We start from the raw sequence: 19,831 nt of genomic DNA on the forward strand, positions 1-19,831 counted from the left end.
AGAGGGTCATGCTGCCACCCAGAGGGACCTGGGCAGGTTGGGAAGAGGCTGGCAGGAACATCATAGAGCTCAAAAAGGAGTGCCAGGTGCTGTACCTAGGGAGAGCCAATCCCAGGCACGAACATGGGACTGAATTCAATGAAACACAGGGTGAATCTTAGTCTTGCTCAGGGCCTCTTGCACCAAGTGCTGTAAGGACTGGAAGTTCTCACTCCCTCATTAGACTTCTGCTTGTGGAGCAAGAAGGATCTCAGAGTTTAAGATCCTCTTTGAAACCTTCCATATTTGTCTATCTTTAAGAAAACTGTATGAGGTTACAACACGTATTTTCTCTTGCACAGAAGGGTAAAATCCCCTGAAACACTCAAATCTCCTACAGGAGCTTGATTTCAGATAAGCCCCTCCTAAGGCAACCACTTACACGGACCGCAGCACATGAATTACATCTCCTTCTGAACTTGCTTCAGAATCCAAAGCTCAAGGCTGAGAGAACTGACCATTTTCTGTTGCCAAAATAAAAAGCAGCTCCACGAGGAATGTGGGTTTTGGTTGCACAGTTGCAAGTACAGAGGAATAGGGTGTAATCCCAACTCTCCAAACCACCTTCTGCATGTCCTTGGGCAAGATATTTCTTGTACCTGCCTCCCTCCCTCCCTGGCTATTCAGACAGAAAGTTCTGTGGGGCAACAACTCTCACCTTTCATGTAACAACAGCAAAGCAAACTTAAATTTTGACAATAGTAATGTTAAAAATGTTCCCTGCGAGCTCCATCTCACTTCAGATGGCAGCCTGACACCAAGTAGGCAAAGTGATAAACTGACAGGTGAAATTCAACACAGGTTAAGTGCAGAACAGTGCAGGTGAGAAAACAAATCATAACCTATGTGCTTAATGATGGGCTCTGAAATAGCTGCTCCTGCTCAGCGACACCACGTTGGGGTTGTAACAATTAGGAAAGTAATCAAGTCACTAAATCCCCACTGTTAAAATAGTAGCCAGCGTTCCCAATTAGGAAGAGAACAAGGCAGCAAACGGTGATGCCACTGCACAAATCCCTGTCTTTAAGACCTCAGGGTTGTTAATGCACCGGGCACCTCATTCAGCTCTGGGCTGACACGTCCTACACGTCCCTCTCAGCTTGCTGGTTGCTTCAGGACACTCAAACCTCTCTAAGCAGGCATGTAATCTGAATTCCCAGAAGCAATGAACAGTTCATATGCAGCCCATGAGGAAATGCAGTTGTTCAATACATTACAGAATCACACAGCGTTTACACAGATTACAGCCAAGGAATTAAAGCTTAAATTTAGGAAATCATACCTGAAAAATACCCGGTGCTTCACCTGAAGCACTACAACCAATCCTGCACTGCCAGTAAAGCAATTGTTCGTAACAGCCCATCATCCTCTTCATTTTCTGTAAAATCAGAACCTTTTAGGGCACCACACAAAAAGAGAAACCAAAGTATTATTGCTTCAGACCAGTCACCATGTACGTACATGAGAGAATGAGGTGGCTGCAGAGTTTCCAGGGTGTAAAGACAAACCACCAAATAAAACTTGGTAGCTGCAAAGAGCTCCAAATTAAGTGCTGCTGAGCCTTTGGAAAGGGCACTGATGAATCAGAGGAGAAAAAGGGATGTGTAAGCAGGAAGAGCTGGAGGTGTTAGATAAAAAGTCATTTGAGAAACTACTAGAAATGGAAGTCAGTGGCAAGATTCCAGAGGAGGCCAATTCTCCAGTAGAGAAGTAAATTCAGAACCAAATTTTTCAAGGCTTGCAAGATACAAACGTGCCTGAGGAAGTCTGAGCCAACACACTGAGAGTGTTGAAGAACAGGGAGAAGGTGCATTTGCAAAAAAATGCTTCCTGCTAAGGAGACAAACGAGGTCTGACCACCTCAGAGCCCAGTGAGTGTCTGAAGCTCTGCAGGTTTCCACACCTGTGCAGGTGTTTGTTTGCATCAGCTGTGGCCACCTGCTTACACACCTGGCTCCACTGTCACATGTTTGTACAGCACCCACCAGAGATGGAACTCAGGGGATGTAGGTCTCCTCCACTTCAGGTGTGCTTGCTTTAGAGTCCCCTTGGTACATAAAAACACCTCATTTATAGCATCAATCTCCTACACAAAATACGAAATGAATAAACTATCTCCCCTACATTTTCACGGATAAACTTTACCCCTGTCTTCAACCACAATAAGGATTCTCAGAACGAAATCGTTCAAAAGTTGCCAATAAAGCCATTCTCAGCAAATGGAAAACCTTCAAGTTATCAGACTGGAAGCTCAGAAGCTGGTGCTAAAAAGCAAAACAGCTGCTTAAAGGCACAAAAACCAGTCTGTGTACCTCAGGAAATGTTTACAGCCTAGTCACTCAAGAGGTATTTGCTGAAATAAGAGCCATAAATAAATCACGTTGCTTTAAGATAAGTCATATTTCAAGCTCAGATCACACTAAATCTGTTACCAGTGGTTAAACTTTCTACAGCAGCCACTCAAATTATTTGAGTATTACAAGCAAGCCTATGCTAATTCATACCAGGCTCATCTCTGTTTTACTACACGGCACCAAAGGCCTTGAAGTGTTGCTCGAAGTCAAAGAGAAAACGAAGAGCAAAGGCAGGAACAGAATCTAGATTCTGGTTTTGCCCCAAGTCCTGTGGTTTTGGAGTCAGGCCTGTTCCTCACCTCTGCTGCAGTGAGAGTGCATTAGAGAAAGAGCCAACTCATGGTGCAGAAGTGGCCAGCTCTGAGGGAGGGCCTTGCACAACACAAGAGCAGAGTAAGGAAGCCAACACACAGCAGGTAAAATACCAGGTTTTTTTCAAAATTTCCGTTTTACAAGCAAATGTTTGTACAGAGCTTGGTGGAACACAAGCGGACAAAATAAGCAAAACACAAGACCCAAGGGTTTTGTCATAGAAATCTGTGGCCAAAACTCAACAAAAGGGCAATAACTGGAGATATTCACAGCGTTGAACTACAGGTCTATCCCCCCTCCCCCCAGTCCTTGTGTGTAACAGGAAGAAGACATCCAGCATCAGCTTTCAAACAGCTAAAATGCCCTCAGGGCTCCCAGGCATTTCAGTATCTGCACAATTCTGGGTGTAATGGGGCACAGAGACAACTGCCACCATTGCAGAGTCACCCCCTGCCACCTCTTTGTCACATACTGTTCCCAAACGAAAAGCAAACATAAAACCAGGAGCAGAGAGCTGTGTACTATTTTACATCAAGTTAAGAGTAGTAGTGTTTAGTAGTTTAGTTTGTCAACTCTTCAGATTTTCATAGAAGAACTTCCCTCCGTGGCCACCTACTTTGAAAACTTCCACAGGAACTCCTTCCCAAAAGGAAAAAAAAGCATAACCCTGATGGTATTTGACCTCAGATATAGAAATATACACAGAAGGAGCAAATGCCAGGTTTGAAATGATTAAACAAAGTTAGTTGCCCATGTGTGAATTAGAAGAAGTGAGATTGTGACAGCTGGCCAGATACATGAAGGAGTTTCCCATCTCCCTGCCTAATAATCTGTATTTGGTTATCCCTGGATATTCCCAGCACAGAGTGCCTGACAGCACAGAGCTCCTGCTAAGAGCCCATTAAACTCCTTTCTCTTTCTATTTCCCTGGATTAGACATGGATTTTCTTTTGATCTGAAGACAGACTCAATCCTTATTATTTTAGTCTCCATTCTGGCACAGAAGGCATTGTCCTGGAGTCAGGAGAACAAACCAGCTGCAACTGTCCAATTACCCAAATCACTGGTGTGCAGAGATGAGGACTCAGGAGAGCAAGGCTCTAACACTAAGAGAGACCATCAGGGAAGAGAAGATCATAGCACACAGTCCTTGTCCAAAGCTTCACACTTATCGTGGATCCAGCACAGGGACTCCATGATGAAGCACCAGAACAAAGAAAGCAGGAATACAGACAAAGCATCTCCTCAGCAGTGGGTTTTCGACAAAGTCATCTGAAAGCTCAAAAAAACCAGGATCCCCAGAGCAGTAAGCAGAAATGTGCAATTCAAAACCACACAGATGTGAATCTTACTTTCAAAGGGCTTTATATTACAAAAAAACGTAAGTCACAACGAATGTGTAAAATCCATTCAATGAGGCCTGTTTCCAGTTTGCTAGGAAAGCTACTTTTCTCTTCTTTATTCCCAGCCTACTGCTGAAAACGTGATTGCCAAAACAATGACACCTTGAGCTAGATTTCTAAAATCAAACTTGTTCCGCCAGATCCAGCACTCTGAACTTGTCCAGGTTGTAGAAACAAGCCTTCACCACTCTGCCTCCAAAATATCTTCCATTTAGATCCACAACAGCTGGAATTGAAACGAAGAGCAGATCAGCAAGCAGCAATTCAATAAAATAAACATCTCTTTAACTCAACAGCCTGACCACTGACACTGTTTAATCTCTCTACAGAAGTTAACTCTGAGGTTCACAGGACACAATTTAGGATCCTACCTTTGATGGCAGATTCAACCCGTTCAAACTCTAAAAATATTCTTACAGCTTCATCATCAGGGGCACCAGGGATCTGAAACAAATCAAAAACCCTAAGCCACAAGTAATTAGAACAGTAGCAAAAATACTGTTTTACATTGTTCTTCACAAAGGCAATGAAAAGAGCGAAATAAAAAGATTCCAAAAGCACAGTGCTCAGAGATTTTTGCCCAGTTCCTATTATTGGAAATTTGTATCTTACAGAAAATCCAGAATCCCAACACAGTAAAGGACCCTGAGAGATCTTCTATGTATGCAGCTTTAGGCAGTAACACACCAGTCACGAGGGACAAGTGCCCAGTTTACTTTCAGAGAAGCCAAAAAGAGAGACAGATTATTTCTTACCTCAAAGATGACGCATTTCCCAACCTTGCCATATTTCTCACATTCCTCCTTAGTTTCGACTTCAAGGTCTTCATCCACCTCCCCAGCACCAACCATGTTCTGAAAGTCAAAGAATAAACCCAGCTCACTGGATGGAGTCTGTGCAGGTGACTGTGTACACGAATCACAGATGCTCTGTGAACTGTGACTACCAATACTTTAAGAGCTACAGAAGGAAACAGGTCCCTGTCCCTAGGACAAGAGAACTGTACAATTTAAAGCAGTGCTGATTTAAAGTCACAGCTTGTACCCCAGGAAGTCACATCACTTCCCCCAGAACACAAAACACCACGTGGGTGCAGGCCAGAACCATTTGAATTGTGTAGAGTCTTCTATCAGGAACAGAGGTTTAAACATTCCAACACCAAGACATGTTCCCTTACTCCCAACTCACCCTCAGTAAGACCACTTTAGTTGGGCATTTCAGTATCTCAGTCAAGGGGTTGGAATCCGCCTTCTTGCCTGTTTCTGTTTGAAGACAGAGCAGCGAATCAGGGAATAATTTATGATTAAAGCTCAATTAGGGACTTTTATCAGAATCTTATTGATCAAACAATGGAATAAAAGCCACAAAATGTCATTTCATATTGGTGAGGAACAGTTATTCACAACTTGTAGCTACTGAGAATGACAGTAAGCAGAAAAATCAATTCCAATGATGTGAATTAAGCAAGAATATTGACAATGTACTATTTCTTTGAGGAGAATAATTCATAAGTTCAGAATAATTCATAAGAACTAGAAGACTAAAAGTCTTCTGACTTCCATCACTTGTACTCAGAAGCCTGGATGCAGTCTCTAGATCAGACAAGAGCAGGGAAATGAGAGCAATGTCTATAGGACGTGAGAGGGAGGAAGCCACTGGGGCAGAGCAGGATCAGCTCTGGAAGTGAAGATGCTTCCTGACACTAAAGGAGGACAGCTGATGGAGGAAGGGGAGGATGAGCTAAAAAAAATGCATATGGGATCACTTTGCAAAAAGATAAATTTCCACAAGAACAAATAGAAGTCATTTTTCCAACTCCAATGTTTTCAACAAGGACAGACGGTAAACAAAAAAACCCAGGAGCTTCATTTCTCACAGACTTGGTGTAGAACACAATTACCTTTCTCTGTAGATTCGCCAACAATGATCTTGCCACCCCTCTTGCTCGTTTTCTCTACTGACAGTGCTGTGCTGAGCCCCTGTTCATGTTTGCCCAGCCCCTGGCCCTCTCTGAAACCATACTTCTGCATGATTTTGTGAGCTACTGTCCCCCTGCAAAGAGAGAAAAAACAGTTAGTAAAGGTTTCTTCCAGAAAACATTAACACTGCATTTCTGCTGAGTGCTCAAATATTCTACCTCCTAAAATCTCCTTACACAGGGGCAAAAAGCACAAGAGCTACTACAAGTTAAATTGTTTTTTTCTAAGCAAAAGGCTAAAAAGTATGGCTATGTAAGGCTGAAAGGTTAAAACACTAAGGGACAGAATAAACAGCCAATTGTGTGGTCAAAGTGAGGCAGGTTAGGTCAGATTTTTAGCCCTTTCTTCAATGAAGTGAAGGTTCCATGGTACTGCTAACTAGAGATGGCAACAATGCACAAGCTGGTCCAACAGTACCAAGTTTGATTATCTTTTTCTGGACAATTTAAAAACCCCCACGAAATCCAAAAATGAGGTCTCTGAGCTGTTTTTAGCTATAGACTCATCTTCACTTTGTTTCCACAGTAGTAACACAAGCATCACATACAAGGCAGGACAGTAAATGGGCAGATTTGCAGCCACAGCTGCTACATTCATGCAAATACACTCCTGAATTTTTGAACAAAGCAGAGCTGAAATGATTTGAAATATCAGTTTGCTGGTATGCAGCAAATTTAAGACGAAGCTGGAAAAGAAACCTAGAAGAACCAGTGTGCCACCTGTGTTTTCAAGTATACTGCATTGTTTGACTTGGCCAAATACAGGCCATAAACACTATACTGGAGTCTGGCTTAAAAACACAGCCTTGAATGCAACCACCTCAGATGTGTTTCCCCCAATCCAGTCAATCCTGGATTTTTCCAGGATACACATTTTTTCTGTATCCTGCCAGTTTGGACTCTCTGAACTCAGACTAACCACATGCATGCAATGGGTTGTGCTCTTCTCTCCTGACAAACTGTTTCAGCTTTTGGTTTCCACCACCTTCCAATGCCTTTTCCCACAAAATGTGCAGAGGTCACTCATTTACCCCATGTTGGCGAGGAAGGAGTTGCTGGGTCCTGTGGGGGAACGAGGTCTCTCTGGCTCATCATACACTGGAGGAGGAATTGCTGCTTTGGAAGAAGGTGCCCGAGGTCTCGACTCCTCCTCATATGGGAATGATGCTACAGCTGCAGAAAACAAACACACTTGGGTTTTTTTCAATAAAATTTTAACAAACTATGAAAAAAGTCTTCCATATAAATCCAAATCAGAAGTATGTTTCCTTTGCATGTGCTGTTTTAACATCCCCTCACTTCTCTCTCTCAGAAACAAGATCTGAGTTATTCTGGATTTTCCTCATTGGATATAGATTCCCACAGCTCTATAATGCACTTCTTAACCTCTTACTAAATGGATAAAATAAACATTAAGAGGCCACCTGCACTACAATGAGATTATCCAGAGACAAACTCCCATTCATCAGGAACAGAATTATGACAAAAGAAGGATCAATGCACAGAACTCAAGGCCCAAGGACTGTAAGAAAAATACACTGCACATTTGCAGAGAAGAGAAACCAGTCTATTAAAAAAAAATGAATGCAACTCATCTCACTGGGAATTTCTGAACTGCAACTCTTCCTGGGGATGGAGATGGATCTGGATATCTCAATTATACTGGATGGATTATTAAACCACCTTTCACTGACAAGTCAAATGGCAAAATTAAAAAAAACCCAAAACCTATAGAAACCCTAGAAAAAATAAGTAAATCACTTTTGAAAAGACTTATGGACTTTGATGAGACTGACTTAATTTCAGAGTATTTTCTTCTACACTAGCTTTTGTATCTTATCAAATAAAAGGTCAGATGTGATGTCTGGGGATGTCATATGAGGAAAACCAATCCCTATTTAAACAGGAGATGGACTGGACTATGGGACCAATATTTTCTTGTTTTCTTCCAGCCTGCATTTGAGCATCAAGTAAAGCCATATAAAAGTTTCTTTAAAATATGACCATGTCACATTTTAAAAGCTCTCCCCATAAGGATATTTCTACTATTTCCAGCCTATATTTACTTTTCCTTGACACCACTCAATTGCTCTTAATTATTTACTCAAAACAATGCTTTCTGTTTTGAATGTTTACTCACATCACACACTTTCACTGCTGTTTCATTCACTTAAGCTGTGGGGTTTTTTTTACATTTCAATATTCTCATAAATACAATGAGGACTCCCAAAGAAACGTTTGTGTGCATAAGAATCTTCTTACTATTTTTTAAAGTAGACAATATACAGCTAATTATTCCAATTTAAAATTTAAAACAGGTAGGCACGGGAAAAAAAAGGGAAGCAAGATGATGCCATCTCGTGGACAACTAAGATCCTCACACCACCACTGCACACAAATCTCTTCAGCTAAACTGTACCCCTGAAAAACGTGTAAAATTCTGTCTGTAGTGCATAACTCCTTCAGAAAAGACATTCACTAAGTACCTCCTAAAGGAAAGAGCAATGGAAAAATTCCCCCTGCACACTGTGGAGGTTTCTAGTCTATCCAGAGAAACCTGCCTGTGACATTTATTTTTTCACATCAGAAGTGAGTAGCTGCACATGGTGGTAAGAGCCCAGTTTGCCAAACCACTTGTCCAGCAATACAGAAAGAATCCTTCAGAACAGAGATGTGAAGCAAAGCAGCATCACAGGTCCCCCACAGCCTCCCCACAACAACAAAGAACTTGTTCATGTACTGCTGCTACAAAAAACTCCAATGGGAAAAGCAGGAGGACTTAACCAAACAGAAAGTTGAGTGAGAAATTAACACTGCTGGGTTTAGAGAAGAGGATTTTGGAGCACTCACGTTCTTTGTCCTTCTCAACGAGAGAAGTGGGTGGTGCAATGGCAGCTCCTCCCATACCTATGAGCAAAATGGAACACAACACATTTGGAGGATATCACAACAAACCTGATTTATTTACTGTAACTTTGTTGCTGAAAGAGAGTAAAGCTTAATTTTGCTTGTGCAATGACGTATTTCTGATCACATCACCTGACAAGCTCTAAGGGGACTGAAGTAACAAATGCAGGAATGAAAGCCTGCAATAGTGAAAACTTGACAGTGATTCTCACAGCCTGATTTTATGTCATGCCTCACCCCTTCCTTGGAACCTGCACCATGCAGAAACTTACAACAAGTATCTACAAACTAAGGCAAATAGAGGTATTTTCACAAATAACTTGGTTGCCATCTATCTCCATGGAAAAATAGCAGTCTTCTGGATTATATGATGTTGTAATAAAATGCCAGATTAATTCTAAAGGCTCAGAATTAACAGTGTACTCATGTGAGGACAGAGAAATACAGAATCCATGAAACAGGACTGTGAATCCCCCTCCCTCTTTTTCTTCTCTTTCCACACCAAAACCATAAGCAGTTCCCTTACTTCTTTTCCGTCTCTCCCTTTCATAATCTTCATCTTCATCAGAATCTGGATCTGGTCTTCTTGAAAACCCACTGGCTTCATGTCTGTCTTTACGCCTTCTAGGAGACACAGCAAGTTAGGATGAGAAACCATGGAAATCAACTCTTTGCTTTTGTTTGTGATCCCACCTGTGCAAGGTGAATTATTCTGCTCCATCCAACTGACATTTAACACATTTCCCATGAAAGTGCAAGCAAACACCTTCACCATTTGTTTTTTTGCTTTTATCCTCATGCGGCATTTTTGGTAAAACAGAAGATGGATCTAAACCAAGATCATTTTCCACTTGCAAGTCAGCCAAGAAGAATGTATGGAAAGGAGGAAGCACCCAAATAAATCTTGTCCAAAGAGGCCAGAGTGACTGAATGACTGCAGTGAACAGGTGTTGGATGGAGCAGAGAGCAGGGTCACAGACATTAATTGATCACCCTGCTTTGCACAGAATCCCTTTTACATTTCCCATCACAGGCAATACAGAGTAATATGATTTACTCAATTTAAAAAAATCCTCATGCTTAAACATCAGATTTCTGAGAAGCTTAATTAAAATAAGATTCAGGCATAACTTTTAATGTGAAGTAAGGAATGCTTCAAGATTTGTTTGCACTTCAGCTGTTATCTAATGTGATCAGGAAATTACTCATTTTAATACTTTACAACAAAAACGAAAAGCACTTTTCCTCAAAAGTTAAGAGCACAAAGTGCATAAATCAGATCTCATTCCTAGCACAGCCACCAAAACTGTGCTACAGGATGCTAAAAACAGCTCTACTGTGGAACCACACAGAACTTCTGAATCTATACACTCTGAAATCAAATGTACAGCCTGATATCCCAAAGCACACATCTAATGCAGGTTTGACTGAGATTATTTCCCCCAGTTTGAAATCAGAATGTACTATTTGTTTTTCACTTCTTTTCTCTATGTTTATATGTATAAAGACTCTTGGCCCACACACAAGTACAAATATGACTAAAGAGCAATCAATGCTGAAACTGTAGGAATGACACCCCAGATTCCTGAGGTCTTGCATGCCAGTAGGACAGAGCCTCAGGCATTCCTTCTCCATCGAAACAACAAAGATATATCCAAGAGAAGAGAGAAGTCCCAATGACTAGAAATACTAATTTCCACAATCTAAACAGGGCAGCAGAACTGTAATTCCAGACTTCAGATGATTCATACTGCGATGAAGACAACTTATTCACTTCACTTAAAACGAGTGAATGTAATCTTCTGCCTGGCTGGCAGACCTTTTACCACTTACAACAATCAGATACTGAGTCTGCATTCAACTTCCTTAATGTGATTACAGAGATTTCTTATTTCAGGGAAAGGGCATTAAAAATAAAGTAGTATTTTCTTTTCTCCAAAGACAACAGAGTATTAAACACATAATTAACTTATTAAATTACTGACTGCAGAGTATTAAAAAAGGAAATGCAACTATGCCTCTCAAAGGCTCTGCTAGCCACATGTAAAACTGAATGCATTCATGGATCAGTTTGTAGTTTTTAGAAGCAAAAAGAATGGTTCATCACTGAGTGTTGAAAAGGTTTTTCTGTAGTCAGGTGGCACTGACAACAAATACTCTAAAACACCTGCAAGGTGGAAGTCTGATAATGATGCATGAAGTACCTAAATATTGCTGCTATTATTGAAACAAAGTAAATTCAGAATAATTTTGACAAAGGTCTTTCAGCCAAAGAGGCTGCAAAGCTGATAGTTCTTATTGTTTTTGCACTGTTAGGTGATTTTTACCAGGGGCATTAAAACATATTAATTAAAACACTGCACTTGTTTCTACAAGCATGCAGTATTCACAAAACCTCTACGAATTTCCCTGAAAGTAGAGAGATAAAATGAAACAAATTGACATGTCTATTCTTTACATAAGAGTCAATATGTCAGGAGTTTAAACAAAAGCCTTACTTTTCTCTCTCTTCAATCTCCTTTTGTCTCTCCAGCTCCCGCTGCCGCTGTCGTTCCTCTCTCTGACGTTTCACCACTTTTTCGTAGTCATTTGGGAACATGGGATCATACTCATCTGCCAGGGGAATCAACACATCTCCTGCAGAAAAACCACTGGGGACAGGATCCTGGGGAGAAAAAAAAAAAAAAAAAAAAAAAAGAAAAAGGAGTTTTTTCAGCTGAGATCTGAAAACAACACTCAGTTGGAAAGCAAAAATGTAACACTTCTGATTCCTGACTTCTGATTTCTGACTTCCTTCTACTATAGGTAATATCCTAATCCCTCTGGTACTACAAGAAATCTTGGCTTTACTTAAAACTAGCATTTCATCCAGTCTCTCATTATCTCAAATTTTCCCATGAAGAAAGAACCACCCCTTCCCCTTGTCAAATGCAAAGCAGCAGCAAATCAGCACGGGCAAGAATTTTCAAACCCCATTAATGCATTATTAGAAGCTTTATGGCATCTTGCTGCTGCAACCATCTGCCAGGGTCCTCCCACACAATCTCATCAGGCTTTTTATCAGCTGCTATTAATACAGTACCAACAAAGGCACACAGACTGCTCTTCTCTAATCTGAAAGAACCATTTCAGAACTTTTTCTTTGAAAAAGCTGCAGGGACAAACTTTCTCTTGATTCCTTACCATGAGAAATCCATTTAAAAGGTTAGGTGGCTTTCATTTATTTTTCAGTTGATTGTTATACAGGTCCAGTTCCAACACTGGTGCAATCACAGTTACAGTCATTATTTAGCTGCCCAAATTGCTATCTTGCTAGGTAGTTCGAAGCTGTCCAGGATTCTAAGAACACTGCTTTATAACTGCACATTAACTATGGTAATTCCATGCTGTACCACATGGAAGTCTGTATAAAGTTGAAATGTTACTTAAAAACTCTAAGCAGAGGAAAACATTCTCAGAAAACAATCACTTTTTTTTACCACTAGGAAACATTTAATTTCCAAAACCTTTGTTAACAGCTGGACTTTTAGCCACCCTGGTCTTACCTTTAGCCCAGCTGCTACATGAGGGGGTGTGTCCACTATCTGTCTCTCATCGGAGGAGCTGCCTCGTTTCAGGTCAATCACTGGAGCAAGGACTGTAGTTTGTTTTGTTCTCTGACTCTGCAAAAATCACCAAAACACACAATGTCTAAAAAAGATAATACAGTTTTCTAAAAATGAGCTTGCTTGATATACTCATTGCAGTGGTAGGTGAATGGTCCTTGGTTCTCACTGGGACCAGGAACACCCATTAGAAATCCATACAACCTCTTCAGGTGAGTTTGAACTGAGTTAGTTTTTAAGAAGTTCAGACTTATCCCAAAGATCTACTGTTCTTCCCATTTATCATCAGATAAAATATTTTAATCTATTCTGAACTTGAGTTTTCTAATCCTATCCTATTCTTCTGTTAGGCTATGGATACACTGCACATCAGTTACACGGACAAAGAATATAACTAATATAGCAATCAGTAAGTTTCATCCATGCAGTTTCTTCCAAGGATCAACTAAATCCAGCCCCCAATTTCAGCAGCACAAATCAGGAGTAATTCCAGGGAAAAAAATGCTGTGCCTACTTAAGTATTTGGCATCAGTGCTTCTGCTTCTTTTTTAATTAATCTCTCTACAGAACCCACACACCCCACAGAGCACTCCTGTCCTGCCAGAACCAAAATATCAACACTGCTCAAAGAAAAAGGGTGACATAAAAAGCAGCAGCAATAAAAAGATAAAATAGTTCTGTCACAGTCTAAAAAGAATTAGCTTGTACTCCTCCCTTTCATCTACTCTGAGAACACTTGCTGTAAAAATTTCTAATACATAATGATTTGCAGGTTAGCACCAAGAGCCTTTTAAATAACAACCATAAAATGATGCAAATGTGTAAATAATCAGTCACAGTGTGACCCCTACTTACATTAAAAAAAAAATCCTAAAGAGCTGAATTTCATTATCTTTAAAGCTAAACTTGAAGATCAGCTTTTGGCTCTGCTTGTTAAAAGCTCTGAAGTTTGCAGCACATACATCAGTGCTTCCTTCAGTTTTAATTCTGCAACACTCCCTCTAAGACACATCAAGAAAAATGCATCTTCCCTTTCCCCCCTCAGCTTTGCCAGGTTCTTTGCTACAAACTCATAGACAAATCCCAGCAAATTACCCCAAACTGGTATTATGAGGTCACAAACACAATGCACTGAACACAAAAGAAGTCAGAAAAACAGAAAGCAAAACCACAAAGGGACTGTACCTTTGCTTGTGTGAGAGCTGCTTTCTTCACCTGCAACTGAGACTGCAGCAGTTTGAAATTCTTGGACCAGCCTTCTGTTTTGGAATCACTGGTCTCAACCCCCAAGTCATCGTAAAGTGACATTTTCTCTTCAATTTAAAACTGAAAGACAAAAGGAAAAAATACCTCCAGATGACACAACAAACCTATTTCCAGGTTATCTGCTAACAGCTTGCATGTATAGGTACACCATATTTTATTTTACTTTTCCTAAAGGCATAGAAAATTGACCTTTTTCTGGCTAGTGGCAAATACATATAACCAGAGCAAAGCTGTATAAAAGGAACAGTTTGAAAGGTAATGAAAACTGTTCAAGAATTAATTTCTTCCCGCAATGGAATATGAACAATTAGGGCTCAACAGAATGGAGTTTACTGCAACAAAGAACTAAGAGATTTTGAAGATTATTAAACATCTGTCCTCGGGATGAAACACAGCAGGGGTTATAAACGCACAGATTCACAGGATGAGGACAGAGCACTGTAGGAATTCCCACCTACCACAGAGCAGTTGGATTTAGGCAGCAGGAGTGATGCTGTCCAGAGGGAGACAGGATGCACTGGGGGATCACAGAATCAATCAAGTTGGAAAAGACCTCTGAGATAATCGAGTCCAACCTTTGGCTGAAGACAACCTTGTCACCCAGACCAGAGCACTCAGTGCCACATCCAATGGTTCCTTGGACACCTCCAGGGATGGGGACTTCACCACCTCCCTGGGCAGCCTGTTCTAATGCTTAACCACCCTTTCCATTAAGAAATTCTACCTAATGGCCAGCCTGAACTTCCCCGGGCGCAGCTTTATGCCATTTCCTATTGTCCTGTCGCTTGTTACCTGTAAGCAGACCCGACCTTCCACCCGGCTGCCCCCTCCTGCCAGGCAGTTGTGGAGAACGACAAGATCCCCCCTGAGCCTCCTTTGCTCCAGGCTGAGCCCCCCCAGCCACTCCTCCTCACACTTGTGCTCCAGACCCTTCCCCGGCTCCGTTGCCCTTCCGCGAACAATGTATGGATGTACGGATGAATGCAGGAAGGGCGCTGTCACCGCGAGGAAGGGACAAGGGAGCGAGGCACAGGGGCTGTCCCCACGATAAAAGAAAGGACGGGCTGCGACCTCCGTCGATGTGGGGACAGAAGAGGCGAAGCAGGCCCTGACGTCCCCCCCCCCACCTTCCACACAGGCCCAAACACCACCGAGGAGCCGCTGAGCGTGGGACACCCGCCCCGCCAGGCCCTCCCACATGCCGCGGGGCCCGGAGCCGCCTCCCCACACGTTCGGGGCCGGGCCCGGGCCCGGAGCCGCCGCTCACCCGCCCCGGCGCCGCCGCCGCCGCCATGAGCCGGCGCTGAGGACGCCGGGAAGGGCCGCGCCTGCGCACTGCGCCCCGCGCCGCCGCCGCGCCAGCGCCCCCCTGCGGCGGGAGGGGGGAGCGGCACCCCCGCCATTCCCACCCCTCACGGCGTCCCCAGGAGGCGCCAGTACGGGACTGGGAGCGCGGCACAGCGGCTCCCGGAGACTGGGAGATGCGGGAGGGAGCGGAGCAGGCGGTTGGAATGCTGCCCCCCGCCTCAGCTGCCCTCCCAGTCGCGAAGAAGCTGCCTACCCGAAGAATACGAAGCCCCGTTTCCTTCGGGCTCGCACAGCGCACGTCGAGTGTAATCGGCGCTCTGAGCTTTTATGGAATCAGAGAATCACTGAGCCACGGAGAGCGTCCGAAGGAGGCCACGGGGATGGGGAAGGGTGTGGAGGGGAAGCCCTGAGGAGCACTTGGGTTGTGCAGCGGGAGGAGGCTGAGGGGGGACCTCAGGGGGGTCTTGAGCATGGCCCCGAGAGCAGGAGGGCCGGCACGCATCTCTGTGGTGACAGTGACAGGAACCGAGGGCAGGGCTGTATGTATGCCCAACACTGTTTTCCCTGTTCTATACTGTGTTCCCTGTTTTCTATACCATGTTTCCAACTCCTTAAGAAATCTCTGGTAGCTTATTCAATGAGTAACCCGTGCCCATGGGCACTCAGCGTTCCCAGTTACATACCAAGGGCGCCTGTGATTTTGGGGAATAAAAATGGAGACAATATGATTCTGAGTTTGACAACACCCATGTACTGAGGAAGTTGGAAAGAATGAAAACTTATTTCTCATCAAGTGTATATTAAACATCCCTGTCTAATACTCTAACATGTTTGCTGCCGTTTTACTGTGCCATCACTGCCACTGAGGTCACTGGTTAATTGTTTTTGCAAAATATTGGGCTATTAGGAGGACTTACTGAATTATGTCACTTGGGCTTGAAGTGGACTGATTAGGTCTGCAGAAATAGGTTTTTTTTCTAAAGCAAACCTTAAAATTCTGTATCTGTCTGAGTCTGGATTTTACCCAACCATACCAGTTTTCCAGCCCACTATCTTGCACTAATTATTTAATATTTTCTTTTTGACAGTGGCAAAAATGGATTTTCCTTTGTACTTATACTGGGCTGGTATATTTCCAGCTCATACCAAGCAAGTGAAATAGATGAGCTGAGTTTTCTAAGAATCATGGCTACTTGCACCACATGATGAAGCAAATAAACATGCAAGACTGTCTGCAAAGCCAAACACAACCTCCAGCCCTGAAGCAGATAGATCTGGCACCTCAGCCTCAAAATATTAGAAGTACTATCTCTGTATTAATCAGAAAGCCTTTATCTCCAGCACTGCTTCCGACTGTGCTACTGTGCAGTTTATTTCCCCATGGTTAGCTGAAAAAATAAATAAAATAAAGCTACTACTTCCCCTCCTACTTATGCTGCTTTCTATTAACCCAATCTTTCTAAACACGTTTACAGATATGTCTATTTTCATAGTAACAGTGAAAGTTTCTTAAATATAGGAAGAAATTATCTTCACTTTATTTATAGGGGATCTCCCAAGTATCTTCCTGCGGTTCCTTGCCTTATATAATTAATGTATTTGTAACCTTATGGAAGCAAAAAAATCAGCAAGGCACTACTTTTCCGGTGTCAGAATCCCACTGAGAAAAGAACTGGTATCCTATGTTAAAGGAAGGAATCAAATAATTAATTGCATCAAAAGGTACTGAGAGAAATCCCTGTGAGTTGAAATGTCACAGAGCAATATCACAGCATGACAGTCACTGGGAGAAGCTAAAAGGAGATTAGAGTCTGCAAAGGTGGAAAACACGATAGCAACGGGAGATTTCAGTTCCTCCTCAGAACAAGTCATAACAGGGAGGGTAAAGGCTAAATTGTCAGACCTGTAAATAAGTACCTATTAAAGCCATGAATCACATAACTCACAAGGAGAGAAGCAGCTCTTGGTTAAGTCTGAAAAATGCATTAGGCATGGATCAAAACTGATCCATCACTGTTTGTAATAATAGCCACAATGTATTTGTGCACACCCATTTAGGAGCAAAGGAGCTGAAAAAATCCTTCTCATTAAATTCAGGGAGGCTTCAGGCAGATAGAGAAACCTCACCCGGCTGCCAAGGTCCCAGACAGACTGGAAATGGAGGGGAAATTTGTGAAGTCATCCCCAGCATTACACATCTTGAAGGTGGGTAATTGTGGCTGAAATCTCCTTTTCAGCTACATCTGCAAAGGTGGGGGAGCATTGGCCAGCTCCATGCCTCCAACAGACCTTCACAGTTGTTGAAGTCTGATCTTCCAGTTATCTTTATTTTTTTTTCCATTCAGATTTCACACCTTTCCACGGTGGTGCTTTTCCTCTTGAATCCCACTCATGATTGCTGTCAGCAGTTCTACCTCTGTACCTGCCTTTCTTATCTCAAATGGCTCTGTCTGTACCTTGCAGCTCTTTTCTCCCAATTTCACAATTTTCTCATCATTTTGAAGTGAGTTCGATGCAGCTGGGTCTCCTGAACTCTGGGAAGGGAAGGGAAGAAGAGGAGAGGAGAGGAGAGGAGAGGAGAGGAGAGGAGAGGAGAGGAGAGGAGAGGAGAGGAGAGGAGAGGAGAGGAGAGGAGAGGAGAGGAGAGGAGAGGAGAGGAGAGGAGAGGAGAGGAGAGGAGAGGAGAGGAGAGGAGAGGAGAGGAGAGGAGAGGAGAGGGATTATGGATTCATTACAGGGAGGTCCAAAAAGCTGTGAATAAACTGATTTTTCCACTGTGAGAAGAGCAACCAGCCTTGATTAGTACCCATCATTCTACCAACAAGCCACCTGGAAAAAGTGAACAGCCAAGGTGATGAAATCTGCTGCAAATCCCAATTTATTCAGAGTAATCAGCCAAAAGCTGGAAGCAAGAAGTTGCAGAAGGATGGCATAGCACTGGCTGGGTGATGAGATGGCAGATGGGACCCAGTGTTAATGAATGCAAAGCAATGCACACAAGAGAAAATAGCACTAACAAAACACACACAGCGGCAGCTCTAAATCAGCTGATTCCATTAAGGAAAGAGATGCTGCATTCATCGTGGATAATTTCCCAGAAATGCCTACTTAGTGCTTTGAAGGAAGCAGGAAAGCAAACAGGCTGCTGTGAAGCATAAAAAATTTAAAAAATGAGAAAATATCCTCATAAATCCAACATTCACATGCACCTTTGAGTGGCCACCTGCATTCCTGGGCATCTTATCGCCTCCAAGAACCAGCAGTGCAATACAAAAACTTAAAGAAATCAGATATGTTGGGTGAAAAGAGACAGCTGAAGGGGACCCTGGAAGCATCAAGCACCCAAAATGGTCCAAAAAAGGTAAATAGGGAGTTCTCATTTTTCTCCCTGATGGTGATCTCTACGAATGTGTAAAATAAAGCAGTGCTGGGGGGGAAAAAGAGTAGCCTATAAATATCTCCTTTATGTCTCATTTCTGTAAAATTGATAGCAGTTTTTGGTGGATGTGAATCATTTGTATTACATTACAGATCTCCTCTGAGGGTGAGGGTTGCTAATATCCCAAAATGGCATTAGAGGGCAGTGCATGGCAACCTAACCTGAATTTTTGGGGTGGCAATCCTGAGTGTGGGAAGCCACCTCTCAAAACCTCTGAGGATCAGAAGAGAGGGGCTCCCACTCACACAGGTGGGAAATGGTGGGGGACCAGCACATGGCACAAAAGCAGAACACTAGGGCTGATCAGAGCAGTGTCAACCTGCTCAAAAAGTAGTTAAATCTCATTAAATGGTGGTTTACAGCCAAGGGTGGAGATCCCAAGCAGAGAACCAACCCTTCTACCTCTTTTGTGGTTGCCCTAGCAGCACCTGCAAACCTTTCTGGATTTGATTTTCTTTAACTTTTTTCCCCCAGAAAATAATTGCTTGCTGTTGTCTTCCCAACGATCTTCAGCTTTACCCACGTGGCAAAATAAAATATGAAGAGGAAAGTCCCAGTGGAAAACTTGTCCTGGCTTGGGAAGATTGGCTTAGGTTTGCTGGCTCAGAAAAAACACCAAATCCAAACTTCGAGGAGTAGCAACCTGAAGGAATTGAAAATGGTTAGAAAGGCATTTGAAATATTCTTTCTTCTGCTAAGAGAACAGCTGAAAATGTGACTGTGAAAGTATGAAGGAAACAGTGCCTTTTTGCCATATATAGAATAACCCAAACCCCCAGAAAATTGTGGGGGTTTTTCACCTACTTTTTACTTGCTTCACATTTTCACCTCATTTCATACTTTGGCTGAGTTGCAAAACTAAAATGAGTAAGAAATGTCTCAGAACAGAAACATTTCATCACAGATGAAGTTTCCGACACACATACTTCGATATTTTTTGATGACAACTAAAGAAAACTCCTTTGCTTTTGACACTGCCCAGGAAGTGTTTTTGTTTGGCCAGCCATGGGAAAAATAACATGCTTTAAATGAGGAAATGACCATTTTGTCTTACCACCACTGTCTGAAGCTTGTTTGAAAAAGTGAGAAAATGTCAAAAACATAACAGTGAAAATATTACACATGACTAGACTCAGTACAGATGGGATGTCTGCCATCACTGAGGGAAAAAAGGGTTGTGCTGTTCTGCTAGAGGAAGGATTTGGATAAGAAATTATTCA

General features: G+C 42.5%; 1 protein-coding gene across 3 annotated transcripts; it reads right to left on the reverse strand.

Moving 5' to 3' along the window:
• Nucleotides 1-2,810: 2,810 nt before the first annotated feature.
• RBM17 (RNA binding motif protein 17) lies at nucleotides 2,811-15,166 on the reverse strand. 3 transcript variants are annotated; one of them, XM_082281039.1, is made up of 12 exons: nucleotides 15,132-15,166; nucleotides 13,784-13,924; nucleotides 12,539-12,655; nucleotides 11,492-11,658; nucleotides 9,520-9,614; nucleotides 8,937-8,993; nucleotides 7,118-7,259; nucleotides 6,009-6,160; nucleotides 5,297-5,370; nucleotides 4,864-4,962; nucleotides 4,480-4,552; nucleotides 2,811-4,334 (listed from the first exon to the last, which is right to left on the reverse strand). In XM_082281039.1, the coding sequence occupies exons 2-12, from the start codon at nucleotides 13,904-13,906 to the stop codon at nucleotides 4,231-4,233; spliced, it is 1,203 nt and encodes a 400-aa protein (XP_082137165.1). In that variant the 5' UTR covers nucleotides 13,907-13,924; nucleotides 15,132-15,166; the 3' UTR covers nucleotides 2,811-4,230. The 3 variants fall into 3 exon arrangements, with proteins under 3 accessions (XP_082137165.1, XP_082137163.1, XP_082137164.1); XM_082281037.1 differs by having other exon boundaries at nucleotides 9,520-9,617; XM_082281038.1 differs by lacking the exon at nucleotides 15,132-15,166 and adding an exon at nucleotides 14,323-14,418 and having other exon boundaries at nucleotides 9,520-9,617.
• Nucleotides 15,167-19,831: the final 4,665 nt, after the last annotated feature.

The sequence above is a fragment of the Coloeus monedula genome, assembly GCF_965178545.1.
Source record: "Coloeus monedula genome assembly, chromosome: 4".
Taxonomy (NCBI): domain Eukaryota; kingdom Metazoa; phylum Chordata; class Aves; order Passeriformes; family Corvidae; genus Coloeus; species Coloeus monedula.

Excerpts from the sequence above, each read along its gene's own strand:
- RBM17 (XM_082281037.1), bottom strand. The coding sequence starts at position 13,906 with ATGTCACTTTACGATGACTTGGGGGTTGAGACCAGTGATTCCAAAACA. Across the intron at positions 12,656-13,783 it reads CAGCTCTCACACAAGCAAAG|AGTCAGAGAACAAAACAAAC; the intron begins GTACAGTCCCTT and ends TGATTTTTGCAG. Across the intron at positions 5,371-6,008 it reads TGGCGAATCTACAGAGAAAG|AAACAGGCAAGAAGGCGGAT; the intron begins GTAATTGTGTTC and ends GTCTTCAAACAG.